Raw genomic sequence first — 22,307 nt, 5'->3', positions numbered from 1 at the left:
AAAACTCCAAGGACGCATTCTCTCCCATCAGCAAAAGGAATCTATTTGCAAAGCAATATGCAGATAAGAAATAAGTACGGGCTGCTTTTACGTTAACAACTGCAATCACAGAATGAAGCTCCGGTTGAGATTCTGATCCTGTGTCACCAAAGCATGTCGGGAAGGAACAGGATCGACTCACTCAGGTGCCCAGTCCAGGTCGTCAACTAAAGTCACGATTGAGGGGACGTCACGACAAGAGACTATATGTACCATGCTAGGGGACTGGGAGACTATACATACGATGCTGCGACTGACCGAAGTCCAGTTACTACTAGCAGGTAAAGGCGGGAAATAAAAATTGAGGGTAAAGATTAAAGTTGGGCGGCGCTTTCGCCTTCTATGAATCGTGACTCCTTCGGGTTGCCGTCGTTGCCCTGGGATACCAGGGGACGCCGGCCCTGCGCGTCCTGTATCTATGGAGACGACAACATGGCGGCGGTGTGAGTTCTGAGCGTTGATCCCAGGGACCCAGGGAGCGGCGCGAGTGGCCGGGGAAGGTATCCTTCCCGGGAGACCACCCCCTCGGGAGGTGGCCAGGGGACCCCCCATGTCCTTCAGAGAGCCTCGTGGGACTGAGACTTGGGCGAGATCAATCATACCGGCGATTCTGAAGAGAAAGGAGAAACAGCTCTAAGTCTATTTTTTCTCTTCATTTTACCCATTTCTTCCTCCCTCGACTTTCCACGAGGACCTGCCACTTTTTCCATGGTCATCTTGGGAAGTTTTAGGTTGGAAATTAGGCAAATAAAGGATGCTGATGAAATATTTTTCTCAAGTCCTCGAGATTAGAAAATTGGATTAAAAAGCACCAGTTCCTTGCCCGGTGTCTTCACGATAATTCCAGAAGGGGGAGTCTTTTGGAAGAGTAGTGCAGGCTGGTGTGGGAGGTATGATTGGTAATTATAGTAACATAGGTTTGTCTAGGGCTTTTTCAAGTCCCTTATTTCAACTGATCTTCACCTCAGCTTGGTGAAATAGGCAGGGTAACTCTCATTTCACAGGCAAAGGGCCTGAGGCTCAGCGTTTTAGAGAGACGTGCCCATCTCAAACAAATCTGAGCAGCTGCTGGAAGCCAGCTTCCCTTGCTCCGGGGTCAGCGTTCCCTCCCCTGAGCCCTAAGACCTAATCTGGACCAGCTTTCTACCCCATCATCTCTCATCTCTTCTATGCACTCGCCGGGACTTTTCACATGTTGATGGGAGACTGTTTCAGGGCCCTGGGGCAGGGGCTGTCTGTAGAATCCCCTGAGGTCACGGGCAGGACTCCAGAGCCAATCAGTAACAGACAAGTAATGGGACCCTCCTCCCTGTCTCCCCAGCTTGCATTTATTTGATTCCACCTGAACGTACACTTCACAGTTGAAGGTAGGGGCCTTGTCTGTCTTGTCCGGTGCCTAACAGGAACTCAGGAAATTGTTTGTGAATGAATGAATTACTGAATGAGTGGATCTAAGATAGTCCCCTTCAGAAGCTTTGGAGATGTTGCCAATTAGGAAAAACGGAATCAACAGAATCTTTTGCTCTAGATGGATGTGGGGAAGGGACGGGAGAGTGCGTGGTGGACATGTGTAAATTTCTAAAGAGTGACCATAAAATTGTTTGCTAAAGCATAATGTGTTATAATAAGGCGCTGACTCCAAAATTTGAAAAGAGTTCATTTTAAGCCAAATAAAAGGCAATTCGCATCTAATCCTAAACTGCTGTAAGGACTAAAATACATGTGAAGGCCTTACAACACTGCCTGGCCCATGATAAGTTCGCGGTAAACGTCAGTAGAAATTACTTATTTTTGAGATTGTTATTCGGTGGAGAAGGGTACTGAGTAGTCTGAAAAATATACGTATGTTCAAAAAGGTATTGATGCTGTCCAATATGGTAGCCACCCCTGGGTGTCTGCTAAAGGAAGAGAGGATTTGAGGAGATGGAGCCAGAGTCAGTTTGGGACATTGGTGTGTCCCCCTAGGGCAGGGCCAGGCACCCTTTTGAGCATTTGGTGAAAGCTGTGGATGCTCTCCCTGGAAAAGAGTACATATCCATACACATGACATTTTGCATATAATTTGCCTATAACATTTGCATATATATTTGCATATGATTTTCAGCTGCAGTCCGTCCATGGATCCCTCTGCTTTAGAGGGTGATTCATTTGTTCTTGGATTGAGTCATTATTTCAGTGAATGTTTCCTTTAAACCTCAACTATACATTGCATACAGTTAGAGGAAACCCAGAAGACTAAGAGCCCTCCAGTCTCATTTGCCTCTTCTTCGCCCCTTATTCTTCTTCTCACAGAAGGCAAGACATGTTCAGAGGAAACAAATAGAGAGTAAAAGCCAGATAGAGGTAATGCATATGCTTCAGTAGCACTCACTGGGGGCCTGGTGAGAAATGCCAAGTGTGGCTGTGGAGGGCCTGGCCGCATGGGCCTTGTCCCCAAGTCCCTCCTCTAAGTGCCTTTCCTGAATGTTGAGTCTCTAGGCTCCTGAGCAAAGCCGTGGATCTTGTATCCAGGCTTGTTCCTCATGGTGCCACCTCATACCTGTTGCCAGAACTCCGAAGCAGGCACTCCTCCGTGATAATGATGGCCATGGAGAGTCTACTCCATCAGCCTCTCTTCTTCATGTCCCTCCTGTCTCCCCTCTGGTCTCTTCCCAGCTCCAAACTGGCAGGAACTCCTGGTAGCCAGAGGAGTACTCCCCTTGGAGTTGTGTTCCAGGTGCCCGATGCTCTTCCAGGCAGCCCCAAGCCCCCTCAAGAGGACTAGGGGCAGCGGGGACTATACCATGAACTCTGGATCATGCCAAAGTACCAGCACGATAGCCGTTCCTACCATTGTTGGCAGCAGTGTGGCCATGAGTGCCTGCAGCAGCACCGTCAGTGTCCGGGTGAGGATGTGTCCAGGGTGGTGGAACAGGGTGCAGCAGGGTCAGGGTGAGGGGTGGGTGGCAGGGCAGGTGGGTAGAAATCTGAGAGGACCGGACTCTCCTGTCTACACCCCAGCACTAAACCCTGCATAGATAGAGCACCAAGCTGACCAGAGCGGTGGTAGCAGTGGTGGTGACCGAGGTGGGAGGAGAACTCAAGGGCGGTGTGAGTCGGAGACTAATGGAGTGGCCGGGAGTTCTCTCTTCCTTCAGAAGCTCTTCTGACCTTGACCACTAGGACTTTATGTGTGACCAATGCATGGTTGTTGCTTCCTTTTTGCAGCCCTGGGGGTTCTCTCTCAGTGGCTCTGCAGGGCTTGCGGGGGGTGGGGGCGGTGGTGCCTGACTGTCTGGGGTGTGATTGTGGGGTACGACTTTGTGTTTGGTGCAGCGCATGTCTGTGTTGTGTGAAGATCCTCATGTCTCCTTAGAGGCGAGGGTGGTTGCATTCGCCTCCCTGTGGACCGTCTCACCCTTCCATCCGTGCCATTTCGGGCCTCTTTGCTCTCAGATTCACGCACGGCCCTTCCCTGCTCTGCTGTCAGCTGGCAGGAGATTGGAAGGTGGGAGGAAGGGAGGAGCCAGGGTATTTCTCTGTCTCCTTCTTTGCTTTTGACAGTGTTTCTGTCAGCAGCTGCATCTCCCGGTGCCTCCAATCTCCACCAGACAGGCCTCTGGGCTCTGAGAACCCTCATCTCCCCTAACCTAGATGTGGTGGCAGCTATTTGATGTTTCTAAGTTTGGGGTTACTTCACTCTCCCCTGGTTGTGCATTAAATTCCTTGTTGAAAACCCAGAATGGCTTCTGTTTTCCTGGTTGGACCTGACTGATGCACCAACTGATATTTATAATAAATTACCTGGCTCACCCATGTCACCCTTTCTCCATAAGCAAATCAAATACTATGTTGGCCATCTGACACTGTAAATATTGAAACTGAGAGTGTGAGCTCAGAGGGAGAAGGGATTTGTCAGCCTTGTTCACTATTGTAGTCCTGGCACCTTGCACGGTGTCTGGCACATAATAGGTAGTCCACAAATATTTGTTGAACAGCTGAATATGGCCTTATGTTATATAACAATATAAAAGTGATAGTTGGTCAAAAATAAAATAAAATGGCAGTGAGTTGAGCATTCACAGCAATGACTGTGGTAGGAAGAGCCACCTGGTTCCTCCTCCTGTGTTCACCTTGCTGCCCCAGGGATCTCCATCCACCCCCTCTCCTCAGATAGAGAACAGTTAGGGATCAGCCCACAAAAGGATGTTCCATTATAGCCGGGAAGCATTGGTACATTGCACTTCCAGCATCATCAGGAGCAGTGCCTAGAATGGCCCCAAAGTCAGGGCATGAGGTGGGGTTGGTTGTAGGTGAATTGGCTCCTTCCTCTGCTCCACCAGCCAGATGAGGGATGGGAGACCAAATGGCGGCGTATCCATGTATCTGGAAAAGCACCTGGGATAGAGTGCTCCAGCTGGGGGGTGTTATGTAGTGAAGGGATAGGACAAAGAGGAAAAGGAGGAGGAGGCAGCCCCTGAGGGGAGTGGTCCCTGAGGGTGCACTGAGGAGCAGAGCAGGCCGGCTAAGATTGCTAAGTGTGCCAGATGGAATGGCCAGATGGGGTGGCCCAGGGAAGGCTTCAGGGGCAGGGTCGCAGGAAATTTAGTTGGAAAACCATTCCAGTGAATGGTTTTTGGAAGAGGTAATGTCCAACTCCAGAGCCTGCCTGCTCCTCACCTTCTCTCTCCAGGCCGTCCCCCAGGGGCGATGGGTGGTGTAATTCCTTACTTTCTGGAGGTGGGGAGACCTTTGTCCCCTCGCTAATGCGTTCTTTCTTCTCCCCCTTCTCCCTGCCAACTGAGCAGCCCACCAGTGACATGGACACTCAGATATGTTTCCCAAAGAAGCAGGACAAAGTGAGGAAGAGGGTCGTCTGGGGCATTGAGGTGGCTGAGGAGCTGGAGTGGAAAGGCTGGGAGCTTGGGAAGGAGACCACCAAGAACCTGGTTCTGAAAAATCTATCCTTGCAAATCCAGAAGATGAAGTACAGGTACCAGTATGAAGGGTGAGAGACCCAGCCCCTGAGCCCTTGAGCCCCCAAAGCAGGCACTCTTTAAAAAAAAAGGACTTTTAAAATGGAGTATAAAACCAGAAGAGTGTATAAGACATGTATGGTTTGGATAATTATTGAAAGTGGAACCCATGTGACCAGATTAAATAATGGAAAAATTAGAATGTCTGAAGCTCACCTTCTCCCGTTATGCGCCCCTCCCCTATTGCAACACCTTCCCTACCCATAAAGGTCACTACTATCCTGACTTTCATGATAATGATGTCCTTGCTTTTCTCAATTGGATTGACCACCTATGTTAGCACCTCTAAATGACATAGTTTAATTTTACCTTCTTACGAACTTTATATAAGTGGAATAATATGGTATACGTTTGTCATTCTTTTATTTTGCTCAATTATGTTTGTAAGACTCATCCGTGTGCAGCTATAGTTCATCCTTTTTCACTGCAGTATAATATTCCAACATATGCTTGTATTATAATGTACTCATTCATTCTTCTGTTGAGGGATGTTTGGGTTGTTTCCAGTTTGGGACTGTTATCAACCATCCTGTGTGCATCTCCCATTGTGCAGGTACAAGAGTTTTTCCAGGGTTGATACACAGGAGTAGAATTGCTGTGACTTAGAACATGTACATATTTGCTTAGTGTAGATAAAGCCAAACTATTTTCCAAAATACTTGTATCCATTTACATTCCCACCAGCCATGTATGCATTTCCATACAAGATTTAAAATTTTTGCCAATAATGATAATTTGTTGTGGTTTTAATTTGCATTTCCCTGATTACTAATACAGTTGGATGTCTTTTCATGTTATTGATCATTTCGTTTTGAAATTCCTGCTCAAATCTGTCCCCATTTTTCTGCTAGATTACCTTTTTTTTTTTAAGTAGAGGTTCTTATTGTGGATACTAATCCATGTCAGTTATGTGTTGTAAATATCTTCTCCCACCCTGTAGCTTGTCTTTCCTCTCTTGATAGGTCTTTTGGAAAAGAATTTCTTAATTTCAAAGGAATCAAATGTATTGATCTTTTTCTTTTGTGGTCAAAAATTTCTCGTGTCTTGCTTAAGAAGTCCTTCTCTACCCCTCCCCTGAGTCATGAAGATATTCTTCTGTAGTTTCTTCTAAAAACTTAATAATTTTCCTTTCATATTTGTTTTTTGTCTATGTGGAATTGATTTTTATGAATGGTTTGAAGTAAGGATCCAATGACATTTTTTCCTCAACCTAATGTCTAATTGTCCCAACACCATTTATTGAAAACTTCATGCTTTCCCTGGTGATCTCCCCACCACTGATGTATGTCAAGTGTCCATATATGTTTGGGGCCATTTCTGAGCTCTCTGTTTTCTTCTCTTGATCTACTTATCTCTCCCTGAGCTAATATCATCCTGAATTAATTATTAGAGCTTATAGTAAATCTTGATCCCTGGTAGTATAAGTCCCCCAACTTCACTCTTATTCAGGATCGTCTTGGCCCTTTGAACTTGCATACAAATCTTCAAATCAGCTTACACATAAAAAACTTTTTCAGATTTTGACTGGGATTTAATTGAACCTATAGATCAATTTAGGGAAAATTGACATCATTACAAACAGTCTTTCAATTAGTGAACATGATATATGTTTATATGTATTTACATTTCTTCATGTCTCTCTCAGTAAAGTGGAAAATTTTCTTTGTAGATCTCTCGCACATCTTTAGTTAGCTTTATTCCCAAGCATTTATATTTTTGGCGATGTTGTATACAATATCTTTTAGAGTTGTTTCATTTTCTGCGTGTTCCTAGATTTTCAGAAAGTCATTTTTTAAATGGATGTTTTGTACAGAGCCTTGTCATGTCCAGCAACCTTGATAAATCCTCACATTAATTCTAATAATTTGTTGTCAATCCTTTTTTTCTGTGTGCACACTCATATTTTATATGGAAATGGCATTTTTCTTTCTTTCTTTCCAATCTTATGCCTTTTCTCTCTTGGTCTTTGCTTGCCGTTGAACAGAAGTGGTTATAGAAACCATCCTTGTTTTGTTCATGATCTCAAAGTGGAAGATTCCAACATTTCACCATTAATTTGGGTGTTTCCTGTAGTTGTTTTGTTCCGTTTTGTCTTTTTAGACTTTATCAGGTTAAAGAAATTCCCTTCTATTCCTAGGTTGCTGGGAGGTTTTCTCATAAACGTGTTGAAGTTTATCTAATATTTTTCTTTGTTGAGATGATCATTTGACTTTTTCTCTCAATTTTTTAATGTGGTGGATCGTGTTAATTGATTTTCTATGTTAAACTAACTGTACATTCCTAGAATAAGCCCAACTTGGGCATGATTGAGCATTATTTCTTTTTTGCTAAATTTTTTTTGCCAATATTTCGCTTATGGGCAAGATTGGCCTGTAATTTTTGTTTCTTCTTCTGCCTCTGTCAGGATTTGGTAACAACGTTATGATGGATTCACACAGAACATGTTGGGGAGTGGTCCCTCATTTTTTATTGTCGGGAAGATAATGCTGGAATTATTTTTTATCACATTCTTGGTAGGACTTGCTGTGAAGCCACCTGGCCTAGTGGGTTTTTTTTTGGCGGCGGGTGCTGGGGGGGAAGATTTTTGACTACTTATTCTATTTCTTTGATGATTTTAGGTGGGGAGGCCGTAAAATTTATTGTATAATTCTTGAGTCAGTTTTGGAAAGTTTTATTTTTCTAGAAACGTGTTTATTTCATCTGAACTTTAACATTTATTGGTATAGAGTTGTCGGCAATATGGTCTTATTAATATATTTGAAGTCTGCAGGATCTGTAGTTTTGACCCACCCTGGAGCTCTGCAGCTCTCCCGAGGTCTCTGCTTGGAAAGGCAGCCCCAGCACCTCTGTTCTCAGCCTTGGTTTCCCCCAGCTAAGCTCTCAGGCATTAGGTTACATCAGGGCCGCCTTCCCCATTCCCATCCCCATCAACCCCCACATGCCCCAGAGGTACCAATGCTGCTTCCTCACCCCTGCGCCTTTTAGTTCAGTGTTCCGCCATCCTGGAGCGAAGGTCTGTGCGAAAAGTTATAGGATGAGGGAGACAGGTCCTCCCGGGACAGAAGCTCCATGTTTCCCCCTCCACGGTGCCAAGAACTCAGCGCTCTCAGCTTTCTGGTTCTTCCCTAATCTTTCTCCCCGTTCCATTTTCTGAGCCCCGATTCTGAACTGCTTATGCCCTCTCTCCTGCAGGCCCCCCAAGACCAAGTTCTTCTTCACGGTCATCCCTCAGCCCATCTTCCTGAGCCCGGGCATAACCCTCACGCTCCCCATCATCTTCCGGCCTCTGGAGGAGGTGAGGTCCACCATGGCGAGCAGAGGGTAGGGAGGGACACAGGCACAGTGACCTTGGAACAGGAGGCAGGGCAGAGCAGCAAGGAGCTCCCCACACACACGTCCTGCCAGCTGGAGCAAAAACGCCAGCTTGGGAAGCCTTGGAGGGGCTCAGATCCTAAAGTCACTAGACTTGGAGTGGTTCCCAGTTGGATGTTGGGGGGTAATGGCTGTGCAACTGAATTGGCCATCAGAAAGCCCTAGGTTCTTTGGCCTCTCTCTACTCTCAAAACATTCCCCCAAATACTTTGTTCCTCGCAAAAGAGGCCCCATATCTCTGAGACCAAGACAGTGTTGGAGCACCGGTAACCTGCCCTCTCCTCAGAGACCAAGATGGAAGGCCATGGCCCAGCCCACCCCTCAGGGGTTATGTTGGGGGGATGGCCAAGGGCTGGGGTGGGGTATGTGGTCTCTGAGTACCACCCAGTTACCACTGATCAGCAACTGCCTCTGCCCCCCGGCCCCCTGTACTGCAGAAGGAGTACATGGACCAGCTGTGGTTTGAGAAAGCAGAGGGGATGTTCTGTGTGGACCTGAGAGCCACCTTGCCTTGCCACAATCTGATCTGCCCACCGTCTCTGCAGTTGCCCATGTGTGCTGTGGGGGACACAGCCGAGGCCTGGTTCTGCCTGGACAATGTGGGGTGAGGGGAGTGGCTGAGGCTTAGAGGTGGGGACAGAAGGAACCATGAGGAGGGATCCTGGGAGCAGGAGAGACTGGCACGTCTGGTGGGGGAAGATGATGGGGGAGGAGAGGGAGCTGCCCAGCATCTCAGTCTTTCTAAAGCAGGGGCAGTGGTCAGAATGAGCCCCATAGTTCTGACCTCCACCACCATGCAGGGACCTGCCCACTTTCTTCACCTGGGAGGTCCCCAGCCCGTTCCAGATGCTGCCTGCCACGGGGCTGCTGGAGCCAGGCCAGGCCTCCCAGATCAAGGTGACCATTCAGCCCCTTATGGCTATCATCTATGAAGCTGAAGCCACGTGCTGGTATGGGGAGGGCAGCAAGCAGAAGAGCAGCATCCAGCTGCAGGCTGTGGGTGAGGCCCGACCTCTCACCTGTCCCCAGAGCCCACCTGCCGCACCTCCCTGGGTCTCAAAGCCTCAGTGTGCCCCCTTCCCCACCTCCCGTCCTGGCACCCGTGGGACCTCCACCAGCCTCCCACCCTCCCTCCAGCCCTGCAGGCTTGGCTTTTTCTTTGCCCTCTTTGGTGTCACAGATCTGTGTTTTCTTGGGGACACCTGCCTTCTTCAAGGGGCTGTTCAGCTGGGGTCACAGAGGCCTTAGTGGGTTTCTCCCCAAGAGCCCCCATCTCTGCCACAGCCAAATGCGCCCAACTACTAGTGAGCATAAAGCAGAAGCGACCAGAAGACCAGGATGTTGAGGGCTTCCAGAAGGTGCTGCATTTTGGCTCCGTTGCTGTGGGCTGCACCGCTGAGAGGCAGATCAAGCTGTATAACCCATCAGTGGTATGCATCCTGTGTATGTGGGGGGCGTAGAGGGCAGGACTCAAGGACCACGGGGCTGGGTGGTCTGAAAACTCACCCCCTTTACAGCATGTCCCCTTTCTCTCCATACCTCTGGCCCCATGCCTCCCATAACCTATGTCTGATGATGCACACACGTGTCAACAGCTGTCCCCCTGTCCCCTCAGCTAGAAGCTGGGCTGGGGTATCCTTTGACCCCACAGAGCAACCCCAAGAGCAGCCCTAAGGTTGTCCTGACTCCAGGACCCCAGCCAGCCTTTATGGTACCTTTGGGAAAAGAAAACGGTGCCCCATCTGGGTGGTCCCAGTGCAGGGCACACAGCTTGGCCCCTTGCTTTCTCCTGATGGAGGTGGCTTCGCCCCACGCGCAAAGCTGACAAGTAGGGTGCAGGCTGGACACCAGCTGCCCTCACTCCCTCAGCTGAGCACCTTGGTAATGACAGACTGCCTTACCCTGTGACAGACCCTTCCTGCCCCGACCTGGCCCCACAGGTGAGCGCCCCCTTCAGGATCGAAATGGCCCCAGACATGCTGGCCAAAGACCAGGCTTTCTCGTGCCCCACGGCCCATGGCATCGTGCCCCCAGGAGAGAAGAAATGCGTGTCGGTGTTCTTCCACCCTGAGACCTTGGACGTCAGAACTATGGACTACTTGTCCATCATGCCCTCTGGCTGTGCCTCCCAAACCCTGCTCAAAGTCGTTGGTTTCTGTAGAGGTACTGGCAACCCCGGGACACAGCAGTCCCCGTGGGGACAGGAGCAGCCCACACTTAGGGTGGGAAGTGCTCCTTATCTGCTCCTAAGAGCCGGATGCCTCCTTGCCCTTCAGCCTGGGTGTCTGCTGCCCCCTGGTGGGCTCAGTGAGGAATCAGTCATGGACACCTGGAGATAGTGTTGCCCTCACCTCTTCGTGGTGCTGGAGCTCTGCTCAGGCTACTGGGGCTCTTGGCCTTTCCAGCCTGGCCTCCTGTCTCTAGGCAGCACCACCTCCAATGAGTGGGACCCTTTCTGAGACGTCCTTGAGGAGGCTGGTGCCCCAGCCCCACCGAGGTAGCAGGGCCCACTCACAGGGACCCCATCCCCTATGCCCAGGTCCTGCCGTGTCCCTGCAGCACTACTGCGTCAACTTCAGCTGGGTCAACCTCAGGGAGCGCTCGGAGCAGTCCCTGTGGATTGAGAACAAGTCAGACTGCACGGCCCACTTCCAGTTTGCCATTGACTGCCAGGAGAGCGTCTTCAGCATCAGACCTACTTTTGGGACCCTGGTGGGCAAGGCCCGCATGACCCTGCACTGTACCTTCCAGCCCGCTCACCCCATCATCTACTTCCGGCGGGTGGCCTGTCTCATCCACCACCAAGTAAGTGGTGGGGGAGAGGGGAGGAGGGGCTCCCCTGGGAGCTGGAGGGGCCCATCTGAGGCCTAATGATAAAGACAAGGGTTGGTGCTCACTCCTTTATATTCTGGAACTTCTGGGGCTGTCTGCTTGGGTCGTCGCCTCCAGGGCCCCAGCCCGGCTTTTGGAGCCAGAGCACGGCCAGGGCACATGAAACCCTCTCTGAGCCAGGTAGATATGTCCATCTTGCCTGACTGCTGCCAGGCCAGGGACTTTTCTGCTGCTGCTGGGCCAGGAACAGGGAGGATTGGATCTCACCCCACACAGCATGTGCAGGGCAGAGAGGACCCCAACCCAGGGCCCTGGGCAAGGTGATACAAATGGTGCCCCGACCAGCTGGTGCCTGGCCAAGGTGGTAAGCGGAGGCTAAAATCTAGCCCCACACAAACAAATATCACAGGACCCGCTGTTCCTGGACCTGATCGGGACCTGCCACTCAGACAGCACCAAGCCGGCCATCCTCAGGCCTCAGCACCTCAGTTGGTATCGCACACACCTGGTACGAGGGCTGACCCTCTACCCTCCTGACATCCTGGGCATCATGCTGAGGGAGAAGAAGCTGGAGCAAGATAGGAACGGGGCCCTCATGATTCCCACTGAGGTATGGTGACCTCTCTGGGCCCCCGGGGGAGGACGACCCTCCTCACGTGCATGCTTTCTTCTCTAGCAATTCTTGGGCAGTCCCGTGCCTCCATTAGTAGTTGGAGTGACTTGTGTGGCGCTCTTGTAGCCTTTTCCAGAAGGGAGCGCACAGATAAAGGGCAGTGGCAGGGGGAATAGCAATTGGTCTCTCCCACACAGGACCTGGAGGACATGCCAGCCCTGCAGTATCCCTTTATCCCCCCCATGACTGAGTACTTCTTCGACGGCACCAACGACATGGCCATCTTCCCCCCGCCCGTCAGCATAGAGCCTATTGAGGTGGATTTTGGTGCCTGTCCCGGGCCCAAGGACCCCAGCCCTGTCCCCCTGTGCCTGGTGAACCACACCAAAGGCAAGATCACCGTGGTCTGGACGCACAGATCTGACTGCCCCTTCTGGGTGACCCCAAACACCTGTGATGTGCCCCCGCTCAAGTCCACGGCCATGCGCCTGCACTTCCAGCCACCTTACCCCAACACCCTCTACGCCGTGGAGCTAGAAGCCTTCGCTATCTATAAGGTGTGTGCAGGCAAACGAGATGGGGGAAGGTGGGGTCCCTGCCCTGGAGCCTGAATGGCAGGGTGGGGTTGGAGGGGGTGGCAGATGGCTGCAGTCGGATGCCTCCTCTGCCAGGCTCTTCTCCTTGGCTAGACAGCAGCCTTACTGGTTTGCCTTCTCCCAGGCTCATGGCCTGCTTTGGCTAAGGCACTTCTTGGCCTGTCTGATTATGTCTCATTCATATGTGGCCTCCCACACCCTTCAGAGGGAGGACTCAGATGGGGTCAAGCCTTTTGGGAAAATTTGGTGCACAGGGAGTAGCTCCCTGGGGCTCCTGGCTAGGGGGATTCCTGGCTTTTCTTAGTCCTTGCAGTAGAAAGTGGTCGCTCTTTTAGAGCCATGGGTAGGATCCAGAGCCCGGGGGACAGAGTCAGGAGCGCCGGTAATTAAACATGTGTGGGGAAGGGCTTCTGGTACAACTTCCTGTGGCCAGGGAGCTCAAGCACATGCTGTCTCCAGCCCAGCCTCATAGTTGCAGACACAAGTCACTCCCTCCTCATCTGTCAGTCCTCCTCCTTCTCTCCCTTCTCGGCTCTGCCCACCCTGCCGTTCTTTCCCAGTGGCCAGGGTCCTGGGGCCGAGAGGAGTAGAGCGGTGTAGTCAAGATCAGAGCCCCTCACCAGCTGTGTGACCTAGGGCAAGTCCCTTAAGGTCTCTGAGCCCTGGTCTTTTCGTCTATAAACTTGGGGTCACATCCAAACTTTTGAGAAGTCTTTCCAAAGCTGAGTCTTTCATTGCCTGCATTCCAATACCTTGGCAGTAGAGGAATGTGAAGGTTTGTGGGAATAAGGCTGTGGACCCCTGACTTGGCTGAGGCTCAGCCCCTCAGATTTTCAGGCTACAGGCTCTAGCCCTGTGCTGTCCATAAGGCGGCCACCAGCCACATGTGGCTTGTGAGCACGTTAAGTCTGGCTAATCCAAACTGAGATGTGCTGTGAACCTAAGTGACACTGGATTTCCACGACTACGCACGAAAAGCATGTAAATATCCATGCATCATGTGTATATTGATTAGATGTTGAAATGATGAGATTTTGGATCTAATGGGTTAAATAAAATGTATTATTGAAATTAATTTCACATGTTTCCCTTTGTTAATGTGGCTACGGGAACATTTAAAATTTACGTCTGCGGCTTGCACTTGCGGCTCGCCTTCTGTTTCTATTGGCCAGCGCTTCTCCAGGCGCATTCCTGCTGGATGAATGTGGCTTTCACAGCCCAGCCCCAGCCTCGTCCTAGCTGTCGTGAGGATTAGGGAGCGTGTTTGCCAGGAGCTCAGTGTTGGGCTGTGATGACTTGTTCTCCACATCGTCTTCCCAGGGAGCCCCTCCCCTCTGTGCCCAGTGCAGGACTCCTGCAGTACAGGGGGGCAAGCTGGGAGGCCCCATGCGGTTGGACACAGGACCCTGAACTCATCCATGGGTCTGGCCCCCCCGCAGGTCCTACAAAGCTACAATAATATCGAAGAGGACTGCACCGTGTGCCCGTCCTGGTGCCTGACACTCCGGGCTCGAGGCCACAGCTACTGCACCGCCTTGGAGCACCACATCCCCCAGTGTTCCCTGGACGCCCCCAAGGTGAGCGTGGCCCCAGCAGCAGTGGGAGGTGAGACAGGGGAGCCTGTCTTCTTCCTGGGCTGCAGACCCCTCTCCCCTCTCTGATGGCCTCAGAAACACATCCCAGCACCCTCCCCGGCGGTCCCAGTCTCCCCACTGCCAGCCCCGGGCCTCTGGGCCAGTGGAAGACTCTGGCTGCTCCTTGCTCCGTCTGAAATACTCTCCATCCTCTCACACTGAGGTTTAAAACTCTCCAGTTCCTTCATTTGTCCTGTTTACTGGGCACCTGCTGTGCCCCAAGTTCTAGACTAGGCCCTAGGGATGTGACCACGCATGCCATGAGCCCCTGTCCTGGGGGACCACCCAGGCCTTGGGGGTCAGGGAGCCAGCCCCTTGGTTTAGCCCCTTCCTCAGGGAGTCGTAATTCCCAGGCTTCTCTGGAGGGCTGCTGGTGGCCCTGTCTGACCCGAGCAGCAGGATGACCTAGGGCTTAAAGCTCTGATCCTGGAGCCAGAAGGCCAAGTTCCAATTCTGGTTTCTCCCTTGGTGCCTCTTCCCAGCTTCCGGTACCACTGTCAAGCTTTTCATCCATCTTTACTACCCCTTTAGCTCGTGTTCCTGGGGATGTGCCACTTTTGGACAGTGTGCTTGGGGGTGATCTTGCTCCCCCCGCTAGCTGCACTTCTGCCCTCCAGCCCTAAACCTACTCCACCCACGAGGTTCAGCTCAGGGGCACCCTTTCCCGAAGCCCTTCCTGACCGCCTAGGGTTCCCCTCACCGATCCCCTGTGCCTTTCCCTTGGCCAGTTCCTCCCAGTGGTTTGTGGCCTCTCCTGCGGTCCAGCCCATTCTGGGCCCGTATCGCTCCCCCGCCGCCTCACACAGTGCACGTGCTGGATGGGTGGGGCGCCCTGGTCAGCGATTTCAGGCCTGGAGTTTCATAGTCTGCCTGGCTGTTAGCCTGGTACTGGCCACATCCTAGATGCTTAAGGAGCATTTGGAAGCTGGGATTGTGGGGCTTTCTCTTTCTCAAAGTGGGATTCCCCTAAGCCACCTGCATGAGAATCATCTAGAAGGAGCTGCTTACCCCAGAGCTTCTGGACCAAGATCTCTGAAAGCGGGTTCTCCCAAGGATGATTTGAGGGCACCCTAAAATGACAGAACTTCTACTTATCCTTGAGAAGGGTCTCAGAAGGCTGACTTTCCGGGGGCCACTTCCTGGGGCCCCCTCGTCTCGCTGTCTGGAGGTCTCTGGACGACAGAAGCATCTTTTGGTGCCAGGCTTTGGCCTCCCATCATTCCCTGCTCCCAGGACCTTGGCTGGGATGCGTGGAGGCATCTTGGATCTCCTTGCAGACGGCCCCACCCAAGCCCACACAGACTTCCCTGAGTGTGTGTTGGGGGTGGGGTGTAGATCTGAGCATGAGTCCCTCTTCTCTTGTGCCCCAGCTATTTCCTGCAGTGCCTGCCAGCGAACCCTCCTACCGCAGCCTGCTCCTGATCAACAGAGGTTCCATGTTGCTGACCTTCAACCTGGCCCCCAAAAGCAGCTCAGACATCTTCCTTCGGCCCAGCTCGGGCCTTGTGGCCCCCGGGGCCCACCAGATCTTCCTCATCTGCACCTACCCCAAAGGAAACGCCTGGAAGCAGCATATATTCTACTTGCAGTTCAATTTTTGCCCCCAGTATCTCAAGGTAGGAGGCAGGGTCCTTGGGAGTGGGACACAGTCTGGGGCTTTCCTTTTCAAAGCCACGTTCTGGGGTTGGCCTCTGAAGCTGCCCTACAGTGACCAAGGGCTGCTTCTCTTTCGGGAAGTGGCAGAGCGGGGAAAAGACCCCTTGGCCACATTTGTGAATAGCTCTCCCTCAGGGCCCTGCCCATCCACCTCAGGGGATCTGGGACTGGAAAAGGGGTGCAGAGGTCCCAAGGAAGGAGTGAGGGTAACAAAAGACTGGCATCTGCAGGTTGTAGAGGGTGTTTGGAGCCAGGCCAGGGCCCGCAAAGTAGTCTGTACATCTTCTCTCAGTCCCTGAGTTCTTTTCAAGAGCCATCTTCTGGGTCAGTCATTCCTTACTCTGCCTTTGACAGAAGCTGCCCAGGCCCCAGCTGGCAGAGGGCCTTTTCCTGCCCTCTCCAAGGGGAAAAGCTGCCCACCTGTGGCTTCCTGGACGTCAAGGGGAGCCAGGGCTGTGGGGTGAGGTCAGTGCACTGCCCTCTCTCCTCTGGCCCCAGGAGGTGAGCATGCAGAGCCGAGAGGAGCCACTGCAGCTGAAGCTGGACACCTGCAGAAGCGTCTTCTTCAAGCCCACCTGGGTGGGCTGCTCCTCCACCAGCCTTTTCACCTTCCGCAACCCCTCGCGTCTGCCCCTGGAGTTTGAGTGGAGGGTCTCCCAGCAGCACCGAAAGATGCTGGCCGTCCAGCCCGCCAGGGGGCTCATCCAGCCCAACGAGAGCCTCGTGAGTGCCCTGCCCCGCTCTGAGGGCCGGAGGGAAGGATCCCCGTCATCCTCACCATTGCCATCATCTCTTACTCCTGCCTATCAGGGCCCAGGCTTACCATGAGCACCCTCCCATTCAATCCTAGTCACCTCCTTATGAGGAGGTACGATTGTTACCATCATCAGTTTACAAAGAAGAATTGAGACTTAGAGAAGAAAATGCCACTTATAAAGATTATAAATTAGGAGGCGCAGAGCTGGGACTTGAACAGGGTTTCTGATGCCAGTGTCCAGGGGCGAGTCCACTCTCCATCCACGGTCCCCACAGCTGTGAGGCGGCTGGGAGGTGGTGTGGAGCAGCTGGATTTGGGGCCAAATTGGTGGCTATCATTAAGGAGTAAGGAAGGGGACTCCTAGAGCTCCCAGCAGCAGCCTAGAGGGGGCATGGGCTGGGACCCAAACTAGGAGACCCCCACCCCTATACGGTCTAGGGCCTTATAAACTAGCTGGAGAGGCCAAATTTGGGCCAAGAACCACCAAGACATGGTGTCTGTTAGAACCCAGGGATAGTAATCAGTGAGGTGAGAGAGTACACAGACTGGAGTCAGTCACGAGAGTTCACACCTCATCTGAACTCACCTCATGTGAAGTCAGTTCATGAGAGCTCCCACCAGGTGGCCCTCACCAGCTGTGTGACCTTGGGCAAGTTACCCCACTTCTCTGAGTGTCCAGGTTCTCATCAGAAAATGAGGCACTAAAATAATACCACTTACCTCGTGGGGATAAAGGATTGAGGGGCTTAGGGAGATAACATAATATGTGACATGTGTGAAGTGCCTGGCACAGCGCCGACACTCATAAAGAATCACCATAGCTTGATATCCTGCAGTGGGACCTCAGATGGCCAGGAACCCGGGTGGGGGGTTCCCAGAGACCCCCATACAGGGATAATCTCTGGGACCCCAGACACTGACGTGGACCTTCAGCCCTCTGGAGGAGACCAAGTACCTGTTCCAAGTGGGGATGTGGGTCTGGGAAGCCGGCCTGCCCCCAAACACCAAGCCCCCTGCCACCACCCACTACATGCTCCGGCTGGTGGGCATGGGCATCACCAGCAGCCTCTCTGTAAGTGGGAGAGCCCTGGCGGGTGGGGGTGGGGCCAGGGCACAGGTGGGAGGGAAGGCCCCAGGGTGCCTGACTCCAAGAGGGCAGGGGATGGGAGCCCTCTGGTCCTCTGTTCCACACCTCTGCACCTGCCCTTCCTGGGGATTCTCTGAGGCCAGGGGTGGGAAAGCTGGCGGCATGGTCCTGGGGGAGCCCCTCAGCCTAGGCTGGCTGATTCTGGCCCTCAGGCCAAGGAAAAGGAGCTGGACTTCGGGAACATGCTGGTGAACAGCAAGCAGTCCAGGCTGCTGGTGCTCCTGAACGAGGGCAGCTGCACCCTCTACTACCGCCTCTTCCTGGAGCAGGGCAGCCCCGAGGTCGTCGGCGACGATCCCCTCGGTACACAGTCCTGGGCCAGGGCCGGGGCTGGGGCTGGGGAGGAGGGCCGTGGGGGGCACTGGTTCAGACTGGTTGACCATACCATGGTCTGGGGCCAGGCAGAGCACTTGGTGCTTCTGCTTTCTGGATGCTTGGCATTGGGTGGGTGACTGTCTTCTCTGAGCCTCAACTTCCTCATCCGTAAATGGGGCTACGGGTGAAGCAAAAGACTTAGCAGGTGCCAGTGGCACAGAGACAGGTCCCCTCTGTCTGGGTCTGGGAGGAGGACTCTGCTCCCCATTTTCTGGCTCAGGGCCTGCTCTCTGGCCCAGGGGAGGGTGTCTGGGAAGGAGCAGGAGGAGAAGCCGGGCCGCTCTGGCTTTCACTGAGGGCCTCCTCTGCCCTTTACTCTACCCGGGTCATCCCTGAGCAGCTTTGCAGCTGGACCGCATGGAGGGGAGCGTGCCACCCCGGTCCCAGGACACCATCTGCCTGACTGCTTGTCCCAAACACCGGTCCCAGTACTCCTGGACCATCAGCTACTCTCCCCTCTCCCACAGAGGTACCTGGGCCATGTGTCACGGAGAGTCAGGGCCAGGGAGGAGAGGGGGAGGGCTGTGTGAGCAGGACTTGAGGTGGGAGGATGCTGAGGGTCCAGGCAGCACTGGCAGAATGAGTGCAAGTGTGCCAGGGTGTGCCTTTGCGTATCTGGTGTGTGTGCCTCCAACTACCCACGTCTGTCTGTGGGCGTCCATGTATGTGTGTGCCTGAGCTCTGGAGGACTCAATGTGAAGAGCTTGGAGCTATGCTAATTTACTGCGGGATCTTAGACAAATCCTCAGATACCCTGGGCCTCACCCTTCTCCTCTGTAAAATGGAGTTATTACCAGCCCCCCCGAGGCCAGCTGGGAGGAATCCAGGGCAGCACAGAAGAGTGGCTGAGAGTGTGGAGTCCAGCCAGACTGCCTGGGCTTGGACCCTGGCCCCAGTGCTGATTAGCCATGTAATCTAAGCATGTTGTTTAACCTCCCTGTGCCTCAGTTTCCACATCTGTAAAATGGGGATATTAACGGCGCACAGGCAAGAAGAAGGAGTGAAGTAGTGAGACATGCTCTCACGTGGATGAACCTTGAGAACGTTACACCAGGCGAAAGAAGCCAGTCCCAAAAAGCCACATGGCATATGATTCCATTGATGTGACGCGTCCAGAATAGGCAAATGCACAGAGACAGAAAGTAGATTTCTAGTTGCCAGGGGTGGGGGAGGGGTGATGGGGAATGACAGCTACTTGGCACCGGTTCCTTTTGGGGTAATGAAAATGTTCTAAAACTAGGTAGTGGTGATGATTGCACAACTCTGTGAATATACGAAAAACCGCTGAATTGTATGCATTAAAAGGGTTAATTTTATGGTATGTAGATTATGCCTCAGTAAAGCTATTAGTAAGAATTGCTAGTCTGAAGACAAATAACAGAGAACATTCAATACAGTGGTGTAGGGGAGAACCTGGGACAGGGCCTGGCACGGAGAAAGTGCCAGACAGGGTCGGCTACCGTTGGCTATTGTTGGAAACATCCCAGAGCCTGGGAGACACCTGCTGCTCCCAACAAGGGTCCCGGGGCAAGTGGCCCAGGGGTCCTGCCCCTCAGCCTGTGCGCCTTGCTCCGAGGGGGGCTGGGAGGTGAGCTCACTCCCCTCTTGCACATCCCTTTCCCCCAGACAACAAGGTCGGGGAGAAGCAGGAGCTGTGCCGCGTCTTCCTGACGGCCGTGTACCCCTTACTCTCCGTCCTGGACGCCTGCTCCATGGGCAGCGCCGAGGGCATCACCCGGAAGCACCTATGGCGCCTTTTCTCCCTGGACACACTCAACAGTTACTTGGAGCGCGACCCCACGCCCTGGGAGCTCACCTACAAGGTGCCCACCCGGCACAGGTGAGCTGGGCCCGGGCGAGGACCGGGCCTATCTGGAGATGTTCTTGGAGCTTTCTGCCCACACATCCAGCATCAGGCCATGTCCAAGAAGTGGCTCCCTATCTCCCCTCAAATTCTTGCCTGTCCCTGGAGGGGCCCCGAGAAGGCAGGGATTGGCTTGAGGTGGGAAGTGCCAGCCTGCCCCTCCCCTGAGGCCCAGAGTCTCCAATTCCCGCCAGAAGGGAGATGAATACCAAGCCAGCCACCCCTGGGAGGGCCCCATCCTGTCCCCATCCCTGTCTCTGAGCCCGTTTCTCTGTTCCACACAGCACAAACCAGATCCCCCCCGTCTTCACCCCTCTGAAGCTCACCTTCAATTTTGGGGCAGCCCCGATAGAGGCCCCACCCTCTGTGGCGCTCCTGGCCCTGAAGAACAGCGGAGTGGTGCCCCTGGACTGGTATGGCTGGCCGGAGGGGCCTGCCGGGGGGCCCGGGAGGCAGGTGCTGGAGGCTTTCTCTTGCCAGGTGGTGGGAGGCCTGGCTGCCTGGTGTCTGGAAAGAATGGGCCCCCCATTGATGGAGTGTGGAGGCCTGGGTGGGACTGGGGTCGCTTAGCAGGACACCAGAGCTGTCACTGGCTGAGACCTGTTAATAGCCTCAGCAGTGGTGGAATCACCCTGATGGAGGCTGGCACGGTCATCTTAGTAGCTTCCTGAATGAGAAGCAGCCACGGAGCATCTGCTCGTGCCAGGCACTGTTTACAAGCCCTTTCTCCTCCAAGCCTCACCCTAACATGGTAAAACATCCTCCTCTGCTGACTTTCCTAAATGGGAGGCTGAGGACTCAGCCAAGACCCCTCAGCCATTAGCAAGCAGAGGCAGGTTCAAATCCAGATTTGTCCACCTCCAGAGCCCCAGCCTCCACCAGCTAGTCAGCAAGATGGCTTCAAACTGCGGCTGCGTACCAGGCACCACGCTGGGTGCTGGGGCACCCCTGACGGAGCCCCGGTCCAGTGGGGGCCGGGCCTGCACGGCGGCCAGTTGAGGGTCTCTGGTGAGGGATGACAGGGATTTGCTGCCACTGAGCCCGTGTCAGGAAGGATGGCATGGCTGAACGAAGCTGCGCGGGGCTGTGGGAAGGGTCGAGGCTGTGGGGCAGGCAGCACTTCTCCAGTCACATGGGGCCCCGTCCTGGAGACCTGAGGCCTCCACGCTTGGCCCTTCCTGTGCTCCCCTTTCCTCCCACTGGGGCCCCGAACTTGTGCCCAGTAAGCATCTCATTTCCATGCCAGGGCTTTTTCTTGTGCTTCCTCCCTACCTCCACTACACACCTTGATTTCCTAGTTGACTTCTTTTTGATGACTTCCAACTTCACTTGGCTAAAGGAAGGTGAGAAAGATGTGTCCCCATCTGGGTCAGGCCTGGGAGAGAGAGCTGGGGGCCCAGGCTGGGCATGGCAGTGGGTGGATGGGAGTGAAAATACGCAGCTGGGGGCATCTGTAATCTCAGGAACCTTCCTGCCTGAGCAGAGTCTTGGCGTATCCGGGGTGGGGGAGAGGTGGGGTGGAGGCTGCATCATCAGGGGTACTGTCTGGATTGTCCCACCCCTCCCCGTGGTGGAGGGTGCTGGGAAAGCTCCCTCCTTAGGTGGCTCCTGTCTGAGACGTGCTGGCCCTGAATGACTGAGGCAGCTTGGCAAGCAGGGCAGCCGGCCGGTGGGGAAGGCCAGGGCCCGCCTTGAGCTCCGGACCCACCATTCACTGGGCTCTTTGAGTGGCCAGGAGCCAGGCCCTACAGGGGTCGGGGGTGGGGGCAGGAATGGTGCGTTGGCCTGCATGCCGGCGTGCAGCAGGGTATTTTAGAGGATTGTGCGGGGGTGTGTTTGTGTAGGAGCAAGCCAGCTCACACTCTCCATGGAGAGGGTCCAGGTTGCTGGAAACGGAGGCAAGAGGAAGCCCAGGCAGAGTGCCCGCTGCGCCGGCCCGTCCGTCGGGGATCATCTGAGGTTCAGGAAGGCCGTCCGTGCTGCCTCCAGGATGCCAAGTGCGGGCAACCTTCCTTGGAAGGCCCGACTCTCCTAGGCTTTATGTGTTGTTGTGTTTCCTTTCCATTTCTTAGAAGGCTATTTTTGAAAATTCTAACCAGTCTCTGCTGAGCTCATAAAGAACAGACTGAAGGTTTTATTCCTGCCAGAACCAGTAAGAAATGGGGAGTGTGGACTTGGCCTGGAGGCACGGCAGCAGGCAGGATGGAGTGAGAGCCCCAAGTGGGAGGGAGACCAACAGAGGAAATAGGGCTGCCCCACCCCCTCCAAGCCTTCTCCTCAGCCTCCGCCCTTGGCCCAGGGAGTGTAGGGTCTTGCCTTTCAGCAGAGATTCCTTACAGCATCAGATACCGATACTGGGTAATGGCATTTGTTCCCTCATGCACTCGTTAAGTCGTTAGCTAAACAT

At 53.4% G+C, this 22,307-nt stretch overlaps 1 protein-coding gene across 8 annotated transcripts in view; it reads left to right on the top strand.

The window, feature by feature from the left end:
- The first annotated feature begins 430 nt into the window (after window positions 1–430).
- Window positions 431–22,307, top strand: part of CFAP65 (cilia and flagella associated protein 65) — a 34,088-nt gene continuing 12,211 nt past the window's right edge. For 3 of the 8 annotated variants that reach the window (XR_011539780.1, XR_011539778.1, XM_070618320.1), the window contains exons 1-21: window positions 446–539; window positions 1,361–1,406; window positions 2,332–2,382; window positions 2,695–2,924; window positions 4,827–5,011; window positions 8,247–8,349; window positions 8,864–9,030; window positions 9,227–9,426; window positions 9,711–9,856; window positions 10,367–10,589; window positions 10,966–11,231; window positions 11,668–11,868; window positions 12,069–12,428; window positions 13,907–14,044; window positions 15,472–15,717; window positions 16,256–16,480; window positions 17,428–17,586; window positions 17,814–17,964; window positions 18,377–18,505; window positions 19,663–19,876; window positions 20,185–20,313. Coding sequence is in view for 5 of the 8 variants with exons in the window: in XM_070618320.1 (XP_070474421.1) it covers window positions 2,763–2,924; window positions 4,827–5,011; window positions 8,247–8,349; window positions 8,864–9,030; window positions 9,227–9,426; window positions 9,711–9,856; window positions 10,367–10,589; window positions 10,966–11,231; window positions 11,668–11,868; window positions 12,069–12,428; window positions 13,907–14,044; window positions 15,472–15,717; window positions 16,256–16,480; window positions 17,428–17,586; window positions 17,814–17,964; window positions 18,377–18,505; window positions 19,663–19,876; window positions 20,185–20,313 (3,404 nt within the window). In the remaining 3 variants the exon portion in view is untranslated. Of the gene's footprint in view, window positions 540–1,360; window positions 1,407–2,331; window positions 2,383–2,694; window positions 2,925–4,826; window positions 5,012–8,246; window positions 8,350–8,863; window positions 9,031–9,226; window positions 9,427–9,710; window positions 9,857–10,366; window positions 10,590–10,965; window positions 11,232–11,667; window positions 11,869–12,068; window positions 12,429–13,906; window positions 14,045–15,471; window positions 15,718–16,255; window positions 16,481–17,427; window positions 17,587–17,813; window positions 17,965–18,376; window positions 18,506–19,662; window positions 19,877–20,184; window positions 20,314–22,307 lie in introns of all 8 variants that reach the window. The other 5 variants (XR_011539779.1, XM_070618324.1, XM_070618323.1 and 2 more) reach the window with 4 other exon arrangements.

This window comes from Equus przewalskii, chromosome 5 (genome assembly GCF_037783145.1).
Source record: "Equus przewalskii isolate Varuska chromosome 5, EquPr2, whole genome shotgun sequence".
NCBI classification, from domain to species: Eukaryota; Metazoa; Chordata; class Mammalia; order Perissodactyla; family Equidae; genus Equus; species Equus przewalskii.
Note: the sequence above shows the minus strand (reverse complement) of the source record. Positions and strands in the feature narration are given on the sequence as shown.